We start from the raw sequence: 15,822 nt of genomic DNA, 5'->3' as shown, positions 1-15,822 counted from the left end.
GTAGTGGAAGGACGGGCGGCAACTTCCAGCGGAGGTCATCTGTAGCGTGGCACGCGTCGGTAGCTAGCTCCCTACCACTCCTACCTAGGTACCTGAACTGACTTAGGTAAGGTACTGGAAGTTACCCAAGTTACCAGCCAGGGGCACACCACTACCCGGGCTCCTACGTGCCTTGCCAACAGGAGGTAAGGTGCAGTGGAAGTAATGAACGTGAGGTCTATCAGGTGCCTGCTCTACCAACGTGTGACTTTCCCTTAAGTTGTGTTATTTGAAAATGTTCGCATAATGTCAGTTGCACCCCTGGGTAGGTCAACACCGAGACCAGCCAAGCACCTGACGACACTATGACACCTCAGGTACCTAGCTGTAAGTCACAAAGCATACTTGCGAAGAACAAATCTTACGTAGTCCGTACACCATATTAGGAGACAGCAACATTCTGGGACAACTGGTCATCGAAGGTGGAGAAGGTCTTATGGCTTCATCTCTTGTCATTAGTCTACCTGCCACATAGTCTCAGCCAAAGTCTCAACTTGATCTTGGGACAGATCTGGTCAGGCAAGATATCTTCCTATGAAGAAATGTGGGAATTGGTCGAGTTCATCTGCCCGTCCAACGCAATACAAGTTAAGTTAAAGATGGTCTGGCATTACTGCGGCATCATTAATATCGCCTCGGTGCGGGCCTTGTAAGTAACGTATCCTTCGCCAGACACTTTCGGCTGCCCCATTGCGTTCCCTTCAAGACAAGAGGACCCTGATCTCCCCCGTTGTTCTTGGAAATAAGTCTCGCAGCAACTGAGACTCGTCACCCTCGTCGGCCGACGTATTGTCACCGGCCGACAGCTCGTCTGCCAAGAGCAACATCTGTTCGACATGCTCAAACTCGTCACAGAATCTCTCCGCAGCCTTCTCCGTGAGCTCTCTCGCTAGACTTGAATCTTGCAGACGCTTCACATTCTCCATGGCGTCCATCAGCGCCGATGGTAAGAAGTCGTCGAGAGCCTGGCTGGCTCGGCTCAAAGCTGGCGGCTGTACCTCCTCAAGCGACGCTACCTTCTTCACATCGCTGGCTTCTGTTGTAAGATTGCCCAAAGATTCGAGAATCTGCTCCAGACCAGAACCACGACGGAAGAATTGGTATTGCTCTTCCGTGAGCTTCTTGCTCTCCTCCATAATCCTCTCTTGCAGCCGCTGTGTTCTTCTCTGAGTGAAGTCGAAAGGTTCGAGAGCATGCTTTGACGCAAGCAAGCAGTTGGTTATGAAGATGGCACCAGCCGGTTGTCTCACACCTTTCGCCATATTTTCACAACCTGCCAAGAAGGGCTCAAAGGCCTCTGCAAGAATTGGTTGGAAGTCGGCTTCGCGGTCCGATGACGATGCCATTGATATCTCGTACGTTTTCATGACCGCAGTAAGCTGCTTCAGCGCTTCAAGCAAAAAGTCTGGAGGGACAAGATCCGAAGGCGTCTGCTGGAAATCGCCTTGTAGGGTTGCGATGTGATCCCTCATGAGCGATCGGAACTGCCTCAAGGCACCTGATTCGAGTCCCGTCATGAGTTCCAAAAGAGCACACTCGCTGCCCAGAAGTTTGGCAAACGTGTATCGATAGAAGCCAAGAATGTTCGCTAACTTGTAGGCGAGAATAGTCTCTTCGTTGGACTGAATGACCTGCTCGACCCTTTGCCGCAGCATTCTCGTTGCCCCTGAGACATCTCGGTCCACCAGGTCGTTTAACGCCTTGAGAGCATCAAAGTCAGGTGCTGTGTCAGCGTCACCTTCGCCTAGAAGCTGCCAGAGCTCATTAGCTCGGCCAGTCTGGAGTCCCTTGGCAATTTCGTCGCCTTCGGACACAAAGAGTATTTCCAGAGCCTCTCTTTCACTAACAGTGGCCGAGTGTATCCAGGCGAGCATGTCGCCCACATAACGGAGCGGATCGTGGGCAGCCATCTCAATGGGCTTGACCGAGTGATCTTCGAGGCCTGCTGTCGTCGTGCCTGTTAAGGCAACGTGAAAAGAGTCGGACAGGATGCGTTCTCTAGCTTCCGCAAAGAAATCTAGGCAATTTTGGAAGAGCGATGGTCGCTCTGCAAGGACTCTAATGGCGCGGCGGATTGATGAGTTCATCTGGGGGTTCTCAAGGTTCAGTGTTCTGAATTCGCGCTGGACCCATTTGTACAACTTTTGGAAGGCAAGACCGAGATTCTTGGACGTCTGCTCCATTAGTTGCAGACCCAGCGTCTGCTTCTCGAACCCGAGTAGAATCTCACAGTCCTGACTGACTCGTTTTGCCTTGTAAAGCGCAGCGAAGAATTTGTCGTCAACAGGCTCGGCGGTTGATGTCAGAGAGGCGACTTCATCGTCAGAAAGGATAAAGTGACTGCGTAAGGTCTTGAGGAGTTGCTGTTTAGATTCCACGTCTGCCCTCTGCTTCATCAAGGATGAAGCCTCTTCCAGGATAGGTCCCGTCTCTTGTTGAGCTGCAGTAATCCGGCTCCTCACATCTTGATAGTTGTGATTCAACTTGTCCAGGGTAGCCCCTATGCGACGCAATTGCTAAACGGGATGTAAGTAAATAGATTGTGCATATTGGACGAAAGAACTCACGTCGGCGACTCTGCCAAATTGGGAAACAATCTCCCCGTTGCTGTCAATTACCTCCTTCTGCAGGCCCAACCGTAGTTGACGGCGTGTCTCGGATGTGTTCTTGAGGTTGCGGCTGTCGAGCAATTGCAAGGCATCCCGAAATTCGGAGTCGGCGTATGATGTTGAAAGAACAGTAGTCACCTTGGATGAAAGAGGGTTCAGTGCCCTTGCCGATGAAGTCGTTGAGGGTGACTGAGGCATGCTGCCGATACTAGAACTGGACACATCTCTGCTGGGCAGTGGTCTCAGGGATGGCGGCGGAGCAGAGACCATGATGAGCAACAATAGGTGAGTCAACCGAGATCATCAAGGCGTTCGAAAGAGTAGGTGATGATTGAAATCGGATGGACACTTAGGATGCAGCTACTGGCTAGGTACCTATGAAGGAGTTGACCTGCCCTCCTGGGTTTGACTGGCACTTGTGAGTATGGACTTAGACGTGAGGATAGAGGACTACGAGCTATCCCTACCTTGAGTTACGTAAGATACTCTGTACTTCCAGTACACATGGCTGGTGCGAAGCGGAATATCGCTGAAGTACGTAAGCAAGGGTCGTCTGGAAGGTGAGGCCTGATGCAACGCTCTGGATGGTACGGATACCTACCTACTCCGTACGGAAAGGTACCTAAAACACTCACAGGCCTTCGGGTAAGGTAGGTAGGTACCTTACCTTGAGATAAGGGCGTTGATAAGGCACCTTATGACGTCCAACCCCCAGAGAAGGCGGTCGGGAATAAGAACGGCAAAAATGACATTGACCGCCTGCTGCCTGTGTCTACCGCCCCCACTCATCACGTCGTCTGAGCCATGCCGTCACCTGGATGTGCTCTGTATGCGCACCACATACAGCTAGCTAGCTGCCTATCTGCTGGAGGGAGACTGATAGTCGCAAATGGGAAGCCAAAGCATAAGGTACCTACCTTACTGACCCCTCCATGACCTGTCCAGACCTTTGCTAGACATTATCTTACAGCTTTGGTTTCTTTTGAGTATTTCTGCTACTTGTGCCGCTCAGGTCAAATCGTCCGTTCTTGAGGTATCTTAGCGTGGTGCGAGTGTCCGATACAACAACGGATATACCTACGGAGTATGCGTGCAAGGCATCTATCTCTAAACAACGTGCTGTCTTCTTATCCTCCTTCCTACCTTACCTTCCTCAACCAGTACGCAGACTTTGTGACTGTGATCGCCTTTTACTGTTTCAACATCAGACTGAAAGCTTCCTTATGCAGTAGCTAGTTTCCTTTTCCCACCGTGTCAACTTACCTACCTGCGCTGACCAAGAGTCACTCCGCATGGGCTTGTGAGTCTGAAGTCTTCCACCCCCAACACTTTCCGGAGCCTCTGTCACCTGCAACCACCCGAGATGGCCACATGACCGCCAAACCTCATATCAAGTGACGACCATAGAGCCACCTTTCAAACCGCCTTGCCGTTTAAACCTCGTCGTTCTCCCGAGCTGACCTAGCACTCTAGGAACGCGATACCCAACCGACTCTTACCTCCAAATCCGACTGCTTCTTGTCGCGCAAGCTGCATTCGTTCCTTCCTTATCCAAACAAGGCCCCTACGCGTCGCCATGAGCGACGATCATAGGCCTTGACGACCGATCAGCCTTCCCCGAATTCCGATTGCCTTTTCCTCAACATGGCTTCCAACATCTTCCCTCAACTCGGCCCGCTGTCTCGAGGGTCAAGGTCTTTTTACAAAGAACTCAGAGGAGATCCTGACGGCGACCTGGATATCGAAGAACACGCAGGTCTGGATGTGGACGAGGAGAATCTGCAAGAGCAGTTCCAAGACTACGACCTGGACCACATGCCAGGCCTCACCGTAGAAGACAGCCAAGCGACTCTCGACAGCAATGCCAACCTGCTCAAAACACCTGCAGGAGCCACAGCGGGGCAGACCGGTCGCGGAAATCACCGTGGCGGAATCCGACAAGAGCCGAGTCCACGATGGCTGGGACAGGATGACGACGGAGATAATGACGTTCCGGCTTCTCTGCTGGTTGAACCACACGAAGCGGTAGCGCAGTCTAAAGGATCTGGGCGGAGGAAGCCAGCTACTCCGTCAAGGCAAAACGCAATACCCGGTCCTTCTAGCCGACGAACACATGCCCAATGGGAGGCAACACAAGCTCAGCAAAGGCTTCATCCAGCAGACCCCGTCAAGCCAAGCAGGCCTCACGCGAAGCGATATTCCAGAGGCCTTGCATCTAACAACGAAAAAGAAAAGGCTCTTTGGAGGTGGGTTAATGTCTCGAACCTCGACTTCTTCGTTCAGGATGTCTACTACTACTACCGAGGGAGCGGTTTCTGGTGTATCGTGTGCGCGCGGGCGTTACACCTGGTGTAAGTCGAGACCTTTGGTCTGCTGGATGTTGACAGTACACGTGAAAGTTGCTGACCAAATACTTCTAGAGAGTCCGCCTTCTTCGCCGTATTTCTGACCTTCCTCACTCAATGTGTTGAGTACACGAAAATCCCCAACAGCAACTCATTGAAAGAAGTTACCATTCCTCAGTGCACCAGAAAGATGTCGTTCATGTGGAATACAGGATTGTGGCTGTACGTCTTCTACTTTATATGGAAGACAGTACAGTTCACCATGGATCTTCGACGTTTGAACCACATGCGCAACTTCTATATATATCTACTAGAGATACCGGAGGAGGATATGCAGACTGTATCCTGGCAAGACATCGTTGCCCGCGTCATGGCCTTGCGGGACGCGAACCCCAAAACAGCCATCAACGTACGCCCATCTGCGCGAGAGTGGATGCGCAATCAGTCCAAGGAGAGGCTGGATGCTGCAGACATTGCCAACCGTCTCATGCGGAGAGAGAACTACTTGATAGCCATGATGAATAAGGACATTCTCGACCTTACGCTCCCGATACCCTTCTTGCGACAACACCAGTTCTTTTCCCGAAGTCTGGAATGGAACTTGCATTTCGCAATCTTGACTTATGTCTTCGACTCCAACAATCAGGTTCATCAAGAGTTCCTCAAAGCCGATCGCCGAGGTCTGTTGAGTCTCAAGTTGAAGTCGAGGCTTGTCTTCGCCGGGGTCGTCAACTTGTTGATAGGGCCTTTTGTGGTCGCTTATCTCATTGTGGTGCATGCATTCACGTACTACAATGTAAGTATCTTGTTATTGTGATGTCACGGAGATCACATCAGAGAAGCTAATATATTGGGCATCAGGAATACCAGAAAGACCCTTCAACGTTCAGCCACAGAAGGTACACGCCTCTTGCTGAGTGGAAGTTTCGCGAGTTCAACGAGGTCCCGCATCTCTTCCAGGAGCGTATCAACATGTCTTATCCGTTTGCGAGTCGATACATTGACCAGTTCCCGAAAAAAATGACGGAACAATTTGCTAGAACGGTAACCTTCGTCGCAGGAGCTCTTACTTCGGTTCTTGCTGTCGCCTCATTCCTCGATCCACAGCTCTTCCTTGGGTTCGAGATCACATCCGAGCGTTCAGCACTGTTCTATATTGGCTTGTTTGCCGCCATATGGGCAGGTGCCAGGGGCATGATATCTGAAGAGACAACCGTGTTCAATCCAGAACACGCCCTGCTATATGTCATTGAGTACACGCGCTACATGCCAGACCACTGGAAAGACCGTCTTCATACAGCCGATGTGAAGCGTGAGTTCTCGGAGCTGTACAAGCTCAAGCTGGTGATTCTGATCGAGGAGATCATTGGTATACTTACAGCCTCGCTGGTGCTCATCTTCTCGGCACCGAAATGCAGCGATCAGATAATCGACTTCTTCCGGGAATTCACAATCCACGTGGATGGAGTTGGCTACATTTGCTCGTTTGCTGAGTTCGACTTCAAGAAGGGCGTGGGCAAGGCTAAGCAACCATCCGGCCCTGGCGATGTTCGAGAAGACTACTATTCCACGAAGCATAACAAGATGGCGGCATCTTACTACGGCTTCTTAGACAACTATGTGATTAACCCGAAAACGGGCATCCCGGGCCATTTACCGCCGGGAAGTCGCCATCCTTTCCATCCTCCACCAGCGTTCCCCGGGCTGAACTCGCCAACACTGGCGGCCGATATGCAAAACTCCAGAATGGGTCGGCATGACCTATCACGGAGTCGTGCTCCTCCTGGTGGTGGAGTTGGACAACAAACCCGAACGCCGAGGTTTGGGCCCTCGATGACGGCTCCGTCGCCGATGGCATCGATGCTCCTCGACCCACACCACCAGCCGGCCGCGACAGGGTTCGGCGTCCGAAGTACGCATCGGAGCCGAGCGGGCCGTGGGGGATACCAAGGTGAAGGTATCATTGAAGAGTCTGAGGATGGCCTGGGTATAGACGGCCGCCTACATTCTCAAGGACCATTCGAAGACGAGGTCTATGGGGGCTCGGGGCCTTTAGGCGAGTCTGTATGGGAGACGTCGCCGCCCAAAGGGTTGAGTCGAGAAAATAGCATGGCTGATACAGGCGAGCAAGACGCCGGTGTATTGGGGCTGATTTACCAATTCCAGCAGGCCCACCGCAGCAACCCCCAAGGCGGAGGACGGCTCTAATGCTGTAACCCCATATCCGTAGACAATATTATGGGTTTTTGGACCAGTAAAGTTGAATCCGGAGAGTGAAGCTGGGTAAACGGGTCATGGGAACATGAATTTTATGGCTTTGAACATTTTCAGTCCTCGACGTAGGTCCGCCATAGCTGGCAAGGAATGCGAAGGAGGATACCCGGCTCAAGAAGCCCAGTAGTATACACACGAACTATCATCATAGAATTGGAATAGACAGCAATAGCCATTTGAAGATTTGAATCACCAGCGCGAAACTTGAGAGCTGTCACTCTCATGGTCCAGCCGACGGGGCGTACGCCGGACCGGACCGGGGAAGGGAGATATCGTATCTCCGAGCAGCCCGCACCCGGGGTTCCATAGCACCGTATGAGCGCCTTTGGGCGAAGCGATCCGCGGACGAGAATAAGTACGCAAGTATGGGCGTGCCACGCAAGCAAACTTTCGCCATAACTATAAGGGGCTTGCAAGAGAGTCAAGCCAAGTCAATGCGAGTTGATTCGAGCACCCGAGTGGCTGTGCAAGTACTCGCCGAGTAGCAGGCTAGCAGCTCAGACAGTGACACTGACAAGGCAATACGGAGTAAAGTGACAGGGAGAAAAGAGAAGAGTTTTTTGTCCGGCGCATGACAAGGTGGATGTGGCCGGAGATGGTGAAGTCCGCTCAGTGGCGGATGCCAATGCGTTCTAGGGCTAGAGATTGATAAGATGAGATTAGATGCAAGCAATGGAGACCCGAGTGCCGTGTCGAGAAAGGATGCTGGCAACCGAGATTAACGAATCTGAGAGCCTTGATCGTCCCCCATGTTGGTGTGGTGGTATTATGCTATTGCGATTGCAGGGAGACGAGACGACTTTTGGTTGTTTGTGGCGCTCTCTTCCGCATTGTTCCCTTTGCCTTACCAACTGCAGCCTTTGCAAATACCAAACCCCCGCGTGCCCGACATGTTGAGTCTCATACCTGACGATAATGTAAACCATATGCCATGCTTGGGGAAAGGATAGACAGAAAGAGAGGGGGAGTGTCCCGTCCTCTCTGTCTGTACTCGTATCCGTACGTCCACCATATTACCCAATTCATTGGCAGGGGTAGAAGATGCGACCCGCCAAAGGGGGTGCGATATTATTCCAGAACCGAGGCCGGAGGTTCCATGAGGCTTGAGGAAGCGTCGTCGAAGCGAGGACGCACATTGATGGGCCATTGCCCCTGGAAGTAAACCCAGCCTCCCCCAAGGGTCAGAGGCTTCTTTCTGTCCTTCTAGAAAGACGATGAGAGAGTGAGTGCCGGCGGGGGCGTGCTTGTGAGACTGTGAGGGTATTACCGTTCGACTGGATTTGATCTCTTTTGCAGTGGAGGTGCTCAAGTCTTTTGAGACCCTGCTTAGGGACCCTGCCATCTGCCACCTGTCTCTCAGGTAGCTTCGAGGTCTCGTTTTGAGGTCACTGTTTTTCTAGCCACTAGCCGGAGAGCGCTTATAGGGAGGGTCGGAACACTGGAGACAACGGCCACGCGGGCCCATTGAAAGCACGGGTTGAATCCGGGGGTTTCGGCCGAACCCTTGGCGGACTTAGCTAAGCGTGTTAAGGTGCGGATAAACCGAAAAAAAAAGGAACACGATAATCCAATTCTCATGTTGCTGGCCTTGTCCTCACCGCAGTTGGGCTGTCTATCATCTCAGGCTAAATCTAGGCGTCCTGAGATCTGAGATGCACAAAAGGGTTGGATGATGCGCCGACACAAAGTCTGAGGTGTCGAATGGGACTTTTAGGGTGGATGTGGTCACATCGGATGTAGAGTCAGCGTCATGAACTGTGTTTCTGGCATCTGCACGGTCAGGGAAAGGTTAGAAACGACACTGCTTACAACCAAACGATACAAAACACTGGCCACACTGCGGCTTACAGTGCACTGCGGCGGCGACATTTGGTGCGGTGTACGGAAATGCTGTGGCGAAGGGGTCAGCAGACAGAGATGAGATTGATAACAAAAGTCAGGGGAAGAAATCCACACAGATCTTGCTGGGATGACCCACTCCGCCATTGACCAGATTTACCAGAATACCAGATGCAATGATAGCCTCGATAGGCAGACTGGGAACGCGGGAGAGGTCTTGACATTGGACAAAACGGGATAGAAAAAAAGCTGGGAAAAAAATCACATCAACTGCCTACTGGCTGCTGGCAAGCCGAAGCTGGGTCTTGGGGGAAAAGCGGGCTGCTGATCTCCGAGGCCGCACAAGACGAGACCCGAGGTTGGACTCTGGAATCTGGACTGTCCAGTTGACTGTTGAACTGGGACACGTTGACAGAATGGAACACGGACAAAAAAAGTTTTCGGTCAGAAGCTTTTTCTTGCACTCCCTTTTCCCCTCCGATCTATTTCTGCCCGGTCATGCTGCTGATGTATACGAGCACGTTTGGACATTAATACGGTCTCTTCTCTATCTTGAGGAACGTGTTGGCTTCCTGTCTTGTCATGCTCTGCCATTTCAAGATTAGATAAACACTCAGCTTGCATTACGAGCAACTTGAAGGGTGACATTCCTATTTGCATCTTAGCGACGTGAACATGCCAAGACATACCCGTCTCTAGAGGCAGATATTCAATGTGCCAAGGGCAAAGGGCAAAAGTGACCAAGATATTGAGACCATATGTTAAAGTCCGTTGGCGTAGGAGGATACCTAAGGTAGACCGGGCCGTTAGGTAGCTCGCCTGGGAACCCCTGAAAACCAGCTCAGCTCGCATTAAACCCGCTGGAAGGAGAGACTTCAATGACCAAAGTACCTTCCCCGGGCAGCTCTGGAAAACTGCGACTACCTTTGGTACCTCTACCACCATCTACTAGGTAGGTAAGGTCAGGTAGTTAAAGTACGAATATTGGAAGGTAGAGAGAGCATGTCTTATCAAGCAAGTGCCTTCTTTACAAATTACGTGTCTACCTCAGTTTAGGGCCATCCATAGATGTGATTTCTTTCCATTCTCGACGTATTACCTAGGAACCTACGGATAGGTAGCTGCCTCGTCCCCTCTCTCGGCCCCGACTTCATCCACAGTAAATGTACCTTCACTGGACCTTCACTCTTAGCCCCGGCCTCCACTGCCTGTGCTTTACCTGACTCTGCTAGCTCCAATTGGCCTTTTTTTTTTTCTTCCTTTCCCGCTAGTTACGACTTGGTTTGGTCTTCCTTACCTCCGCCGTTCCTTCAACCTCAACTCTCGCAACTGCCACCCACCTGCATATCAACCGTGCATCGCAACTCTCAACGCACGGCGTCGTGAGCTCAAGGTCGCTTCTTCTAGATAGCTCCCATTGCACTTGCACTTGTCATTGCACGCCGTTGCCCGAATATCGTCGACATTTCCGGCCGAACCGATCCTCCGCGGCCTCTTTCCGAATCTACGTCCAGAGCCATAGGTTTCCCTAGGCCTACGAGAGAGAATCGCGAGTAGAGAGGAAAGAAGAAAAAAACAGAGAAGCCATCGATACCGACAGCCAACGCGATCATTTCCGCCTCTCCCTCAACGAGAGCTCCTCCCGCCACATTCGTGGTCGCCATCGCCGACCCCCTCGATCCCCCTCCAGCTGTCAATCTGGCGGCTCTTCAGCCCAAGCCCTACGGCGAAGCATCTGCTGTGGCCGCAATGGCCCAGCCCAATGCAGAGCCCGCCGAGGAATACGAGTGCGCAATGCCCCCATCTACACATTCATCACGTCCACATCTTCCGCCGCCACCCTTCGCATCCGACTCCTCTTGATGATGACGCACACCATATCGTATCCTCCTGCTGACTCTTTGCTCTACTAGCTATGAATCTCTACCGCCCAACTTTTCCCTCGTGCAGAACATGGCTGCCGGGGCGTTTGCGGGCATAGCGGTACGATATATTCTTTACTTGCGGTCTCGGCCCCGAACGAGCTGCCCGCTTTCACGTTTGATATCCACAAGGTTCCGAAAGCTGATGATCCCACGTGCAGGAGCATACTGTCATGTATCCGATTGACGCTATCAAGGTATGATGCCGCTCCCTTCCATAGACACAGGTATCGCAAACCATCATCCGCTAACCCCGAGCTTTGCAGACCCGCATGCAGGTCCTGAACCCCAATCCCTCGGCCGTCTACAATGGTGTGATTCAAGGTACATACCGCATAGCTAGTCGCGAAGGCGTCCTCAGCTTGTGGAGAGGCATGTCCAGTGTCGTTGCCGGTGCCGGTGAGTGATATCCCCCCAGCATTATTGCTGTCCTCTCGACGAAGGCCTTCCCTTTGCTCACAATATTAGGTCCTGCTCATGCTGTTTATTTCGCCACATACGAGGCTGTCAAGCATGTCATGGGTGGCAACCAAGCCGGTGTTCACCATCCTCTGGCTGCTGCGACCAGTGGTGCTTGCGCTACGATTGCCAGCGATGCGCTGATGAACCCTTTCGATGGTACGTGGTCGCAACATCGCCTCGTCCGCCCACTCGGTATCCCCAGTAGCTAACATCGAGTCAATTCTAGTCATTAAGCAGCGCATGCAGATCCAGGGGTCGGCCAAGATGTACCGTTCCATGACCGATTGCGCCAAGTATGTCTACAAGACCGAGGGACTGGCGGCTTTCTACGTTTCTTACCCAACTACGCTGTCCATGACGGTGCCCTTCACTGCCCTCCAATTCTTGGCGTACGAATCCATATCGACGGCCATGAACCCTGACAAGGGATACGATCCCACAACACATTGCTTGGCTGGTGGTGTCGCCGGTGGTTTCGCTGCCGCTTTGACTACGCCCATGGATGTTATCAAGACCATGCTTCAGACCCGAGGAACTGCCACCGATCCGGCATTGAGAAATGTTAACGGATTCATGGCTGGATGCCGGTTACTGTACGAGCGTGAGGGCTTCCGCGGTTTCTTCAAGGGTGTGCGCCCCCGCGTGGTTACCACCATGCCCAGCACGGCCATTTGCTGGTCTGCCTACGAGGCGTGCAAGTAGGTTGCCCATGATTCCCCCATTACAAAATCACTGCGCTAACAACAACCTCGCAGGGCCTACTTCATCAAAAAGAACGACAACCCGAACCCTTGAGGCGGTACGCCGCTGTGCATATAGAAAAGAATGTCATTGACGATTCGATCACCGATTAGAGCGGTCGTGTAAATTTAGAAAGCAGGGTCGAGACCTACGGGGAACTCGGACCCCCGATTTGGTCTTTTTATACTTGTGGGGGGGGGGGGGACGATAGGCACGATACCAGCAATCCCGGCGAGTAATACTCTTCCTCTGCTAGGTAGTGACGTGAGGAATGATGCTCGCAGTCTTCCGAGCGGGGTCTATTTGGTGCCGGGGATCCGGTGGTTTGGCAAAATGCAACGTTTGAAAGGATACTCAACATGTTGGCGTCAGAAAATGACGGACTTGCCTGGAGTTGGTATGCTCACGGATGGATTTATAGAAACTAATCTGACATGCCGTCCCTCACTCTTCTCTACATGTGCTATGTTTCGTCATTGACACGTCTTCGTCTGTGTGCCTGTGGGAGCAATGCCAGCAATGGACCAATACTGCAACTCCGTAAGCCCCAGTCTGATCATCTGAATTACTGTTTGTGAAGACGCTAACAAGAAAACCATAAACGGCAGATCGAACAGCAATGAACCGCCGTTGTAGTATTTGTAAAGCGTCCAACTTGCTCCCATGAGGGGTGAGGAATCGTGCTGGGTTCAAAGATGAACAGCCAGGACACTGATAGTAAGGGCACTTGGGGCGAAGCAAGCAAGTATCACCAAGTCTCGTTGCCAACTTGAACATATTTATTGGCACATTGTGTTTATTTCTGACACCACAGACGATGGTATCGACTCCAGGAGAGAAGCCTGCGATTGACTGGCTTCTTGCCTCCTAGCTCGGAGCCGTTTGCCCCGTTTCAAACTACGAATGACGATAAAATGTAATATTGGCCGTCGTGTGAGGCTCCGTGAAACTCCAGGCTTTGACCTATTAAACTCCTTTATTCAAATGCTGCGCTCTCTTCGAGTCTGTCCCAATGCGTCACGGACCCCATCCTCTTTAGAAGGGGAAGCCGCCACCTCCGCCTCCTCCACCAAACTTGAAGTGGAATTGCTGGCCTCCGCCGCCGCCGCCCTGCTGGTACATGAACGGATGACCGCCACCGAAGGGGTTACCTTGGAACGGGCTGCCTTGCTGCTCCTGGTTGTTCGGGTCGTCGCCGCGGTCGAAGCGTTCGCGGAGCTCGGGGTTGCTGAGGACCTCGTACGCCTCGTTGATGGATGCCATCTTCTTCTCCGCCGCCTCTTTGGAGAGTCCTTGCTTGGCGGCCTTGTCGGGGTGGTGGACCTTGGAGAGCTTGCGGTACGCCTGCTTGATCTGGCGGTCGTCGGCGTCGTGGGATACACCGAGCACCTTGTAGTAGTCCTTTGTCTTGCTCCGCTTCAGTGCGATCTGGGCCTTTTGCATGAGGGGTTGGACAACGTCGTTCTTGTCTGGGCGGATCTTGCTAGCCTCCTCGAAGGACCTGATGGCCGCCTCGAACTCTTCTCCCTCCATCATGACCTTGGCGCGGTACAGCAAGCCGTAGAACGATTGATCGTTGAGGGCGAAGGCCTCCTCGCAGTATTGTTTGGCTTTCTTGCCGTTCATCTATGACGGTTGTTAGCTCATCCAAATGTAGTTTCTTCCAATGTACGTTGTACTTACGTCGTAGTAACCCTGACAAGCCATCTCTGCCACCTGGATGTACAGCAATGACTGGGCACTGGAGGGAATGGTGCTATCGGCGCGCAGTTCCTCGACTTGGTTCTTGATGTCTGTAATCAATCCGGTGTCGTCGGCAGAGTCGATGAGCAGCTTGACACCGGTCATGGGTTGGTTCTTCTCGAAAGCCTTGTTGACCCTGTTCAGGGTCTTCTCAATGGCCTTTTGCTGCTTCAGGAGCTTCCTACAGGGCTTCGAATCGGGGTCGGAGTGCAGGCACTTCCGCGTCTGGGCCATGCCGTTCTGGAGATCACCGAGTCCGTAAAAGGTGATGGCGGCGATCTTGATGTGCGGCGCCGTGTCTCCCGGCCTCATCTGCAGTACGTGGTGCAGATCGCTCATGCCCTCCTCGACCTCACCCCGCTGGAAGCGGCAGCGCGACCTCATCTCACGCAGAGAAATGGCCCGGTTGGCGGTCATGATGGCCTGTCCGGCATGTCCCACGCAGGCTTCCCAGTCGCCGCTCTTCTCGGCTGCCGCGGCGAGGTGGGCAGCGCCCTGGGCCTCATCGAGGGCAGCGAGCTCAGCAGAGGCGGGGTCCTTTTTGGCCAGTTTGTACTGCTCCCTTGCGCCGTCCCAGTCTGCAACCTTGGACTTGATCTTGGCCAGCTGCACATGGGCACCCTCGAAGCCGGGCTTGAGTGACAGGACCTTGTTGAAGTCTTCGGTTGCCTGGTTCGTACGGCCGAGGGAGAGGTAGGTCGTCGCACGCTTGAACAGTGTCAAGTAGTTGGAGGGGTCGCGGGCGACGGCGGCATCGTAGTAGACAAGTGCATCGGACGTCTGGCCCTTTGACAGGTGAGCTTGAGCGGTGGTCAGGAGGGACGACACGGGGGTATCGGAGGGTATCTGGTCGGCGGATATGGCGAGAGCAGGCGTCGAGAGCAAGCTGGCTGCGAAAGCCAGGGCGCAAAGGCGGACGTACATGGCTGGCGCCAAGTGATTGCGAGGAACAAGTGAAAGAAATCTGTTGCTCGGAGCCAAATGTGAGTGTAGGAGTAAGTGGACAGATTTCGAAGGAAATGGAAAAGAAAAAAACCCAGGCTCAAGAAGAGAGGGGGGGAGGACTGGAGGGGGGGTATAAAGAGAGTGAGGAAATTGGAAAAGTTGTCCTCAAAAGAAGCCAAGTAATACGGATGGGATGAAAGCTACATATGACCACATCAAGCTAAGGTTGTGGGGCAAGTTCTCCTTAACGGGCTGACAGTGACAAGCCTCCTTTGTGTCCTTCCAATTTGAAGATGTTATACATGTTTACAAGTAGTTACACAAACACCCATCGGCTATTCTTACAGCCAGAATTGTCTTGAGCAATTGGCTAACTATGGCAAGGTAATGCCAAGTTCTAGAAAAGAACACGAATCTCACTTTTTCTTGAGTTCTTCCGTAAACAATGTACAGCAAACAGGCAAACTAGAAAGCGCTCTACCATGGAGTTGCCACCCCTGGATGATCGAGTCGCAAACTCAATATTCCGTCAATGAATGCGACGGGGACTCTCACTTGGGAGACGCGCTGAAGTGTCCAGATTCCAGAAGTACTACGTAGACACAACGGAGATCGGGCCCACTTGGCGTCTTCTTACAGGGGTATCGGCTACACTTTGCCTGATTAGGCAGAGCTCTGTGCCTTACAGAGTACGTACCCTGCATCTCATTTGCATTGCTTCTCAGAAGCTCCCCGGCGCCAATCAGTCGCGAGACAAAGCAACCAATGCACCTCAAATAATAACAAGCAACAACGACAAAGATACTTGCGATTACAAGTCCGGTAAATCCACTGCTCATACCATAGAGGAGTGCCTCTACATGAGTGTCTCTACATGAGAGAGACTTTGAACCTCACCGCATC

At 52.5% G+C, this 15,822-nt stretch overlaps 4 protein-coding genes across 4 annotated transcripts; 2 read left to right on the top strand and 2 right to left on the bottom strand.

The window, feature by feature from the left end:
- Positions 1 to 740: 740 nt before the first annotated feature.
- Positions 741 to 2,846, bottom strand: BDP81DRAFT_315931 (oligomeric Golgi complex subunit 6; the record flags this gene model as incomplete). The annotated part of the gene is made up of 2 exons (XM_060584125.1): positions 741 to 2,555; positions 2,607 to 2,846. The coding sequence occupies 2 exons, from the start codon at positions 2,844 to 2,846 to the stop codon at positions 741 to 743; spliced, it is 2,055 nt and encodes a 684-aa protein (XP_060446735.1).
- Positions 2,847 to 4,292: 1,446 nt separating this feature from the next.
- On the top strand, positions 4,293 to 7,201 carry BDP81DRAFT_316055 (autophagy protein Apg9; the record flags this gene model as incomplete). The annotated part of the gene is made up of 3 exons (XM_060584136.1): positions 4,293 to 4,999; positions 5,069 to 5,789; positions 5,855 to 7,201. 3 exons carry the CDS (start codon positions 4,293 to 4,295, stop codon positions 7,199 to 7,201), a joined length of 2,775 nt encoding a protein of 924 aa, XP_060446734.1.
- A 3,654-nt stretch (positions 7,202 to 10,855) lies between these two features.
- BDP81DRAFT_392754 (mitochondrial carrier domain-containing protein) lies at positions 10,856 to 12,285 on the top strand (the record flags this gene model as incomplete). The annotated part of the gene is made up of 7 exons (XM_060587745.1): positions 10,856 to 10,893; positions 11,020 to 11,089; positions 11,190 to 11,225; positions 11,295 to 11,427; positions 11,497 to 11,646; positions 11,717 to 12,188; positions 12,246 to 12,285. 7 exons carry the CDS (start codon positions 10,856 to 10,858, stop codon positions 12,283 to 12,285), a joined length of 939 nt encoding a protein of 312 aa, XP_060446733.1.
- A 981-nt stretch (positions 12,286 to 13,266) lies between these two features.
- On the bottom strand, positions 13,267 to 14,898 carry BDP81DRAFT_459879 (DnaJ domain-containing protein; the record flags this gene model as incomplete). The annotated part of the gene is made up of 2 exons (XM_060593591.1): positions 13,267 to 13,857; positions 13,915 to 14,898. The coding sequence occupies 2 exons, from the start codon at positions 14,896 to 14,898 to the stop codon at positions 13,267 to 13,269; spliced, it is 1,575 nt and encodes a 524-aa protein (XP_060446732.1).
- Positions 14,899 to 15,822: the final 924 nt, after the last annotated feature.

Source organism: Colletotrichum phormii (genome assembly GCF_030913505.1).
Source record: "Colletotrichum phormii strain CBS 102054 chromosome Unknown BDP81scaffold_7, whole genome shotgun sequence".
Lineage (NCBI taxonomy): Eukaryota > Fungi > Ascomycota > Sordariomycetes > Glomerellales > Glomerellaceae > Colletotrichum > Colletotrichum phormii.
Note: the sequence above shows the minus strand (reverse complement) of the source record. Positions and strands in the feature narration are given on the sequence as shown.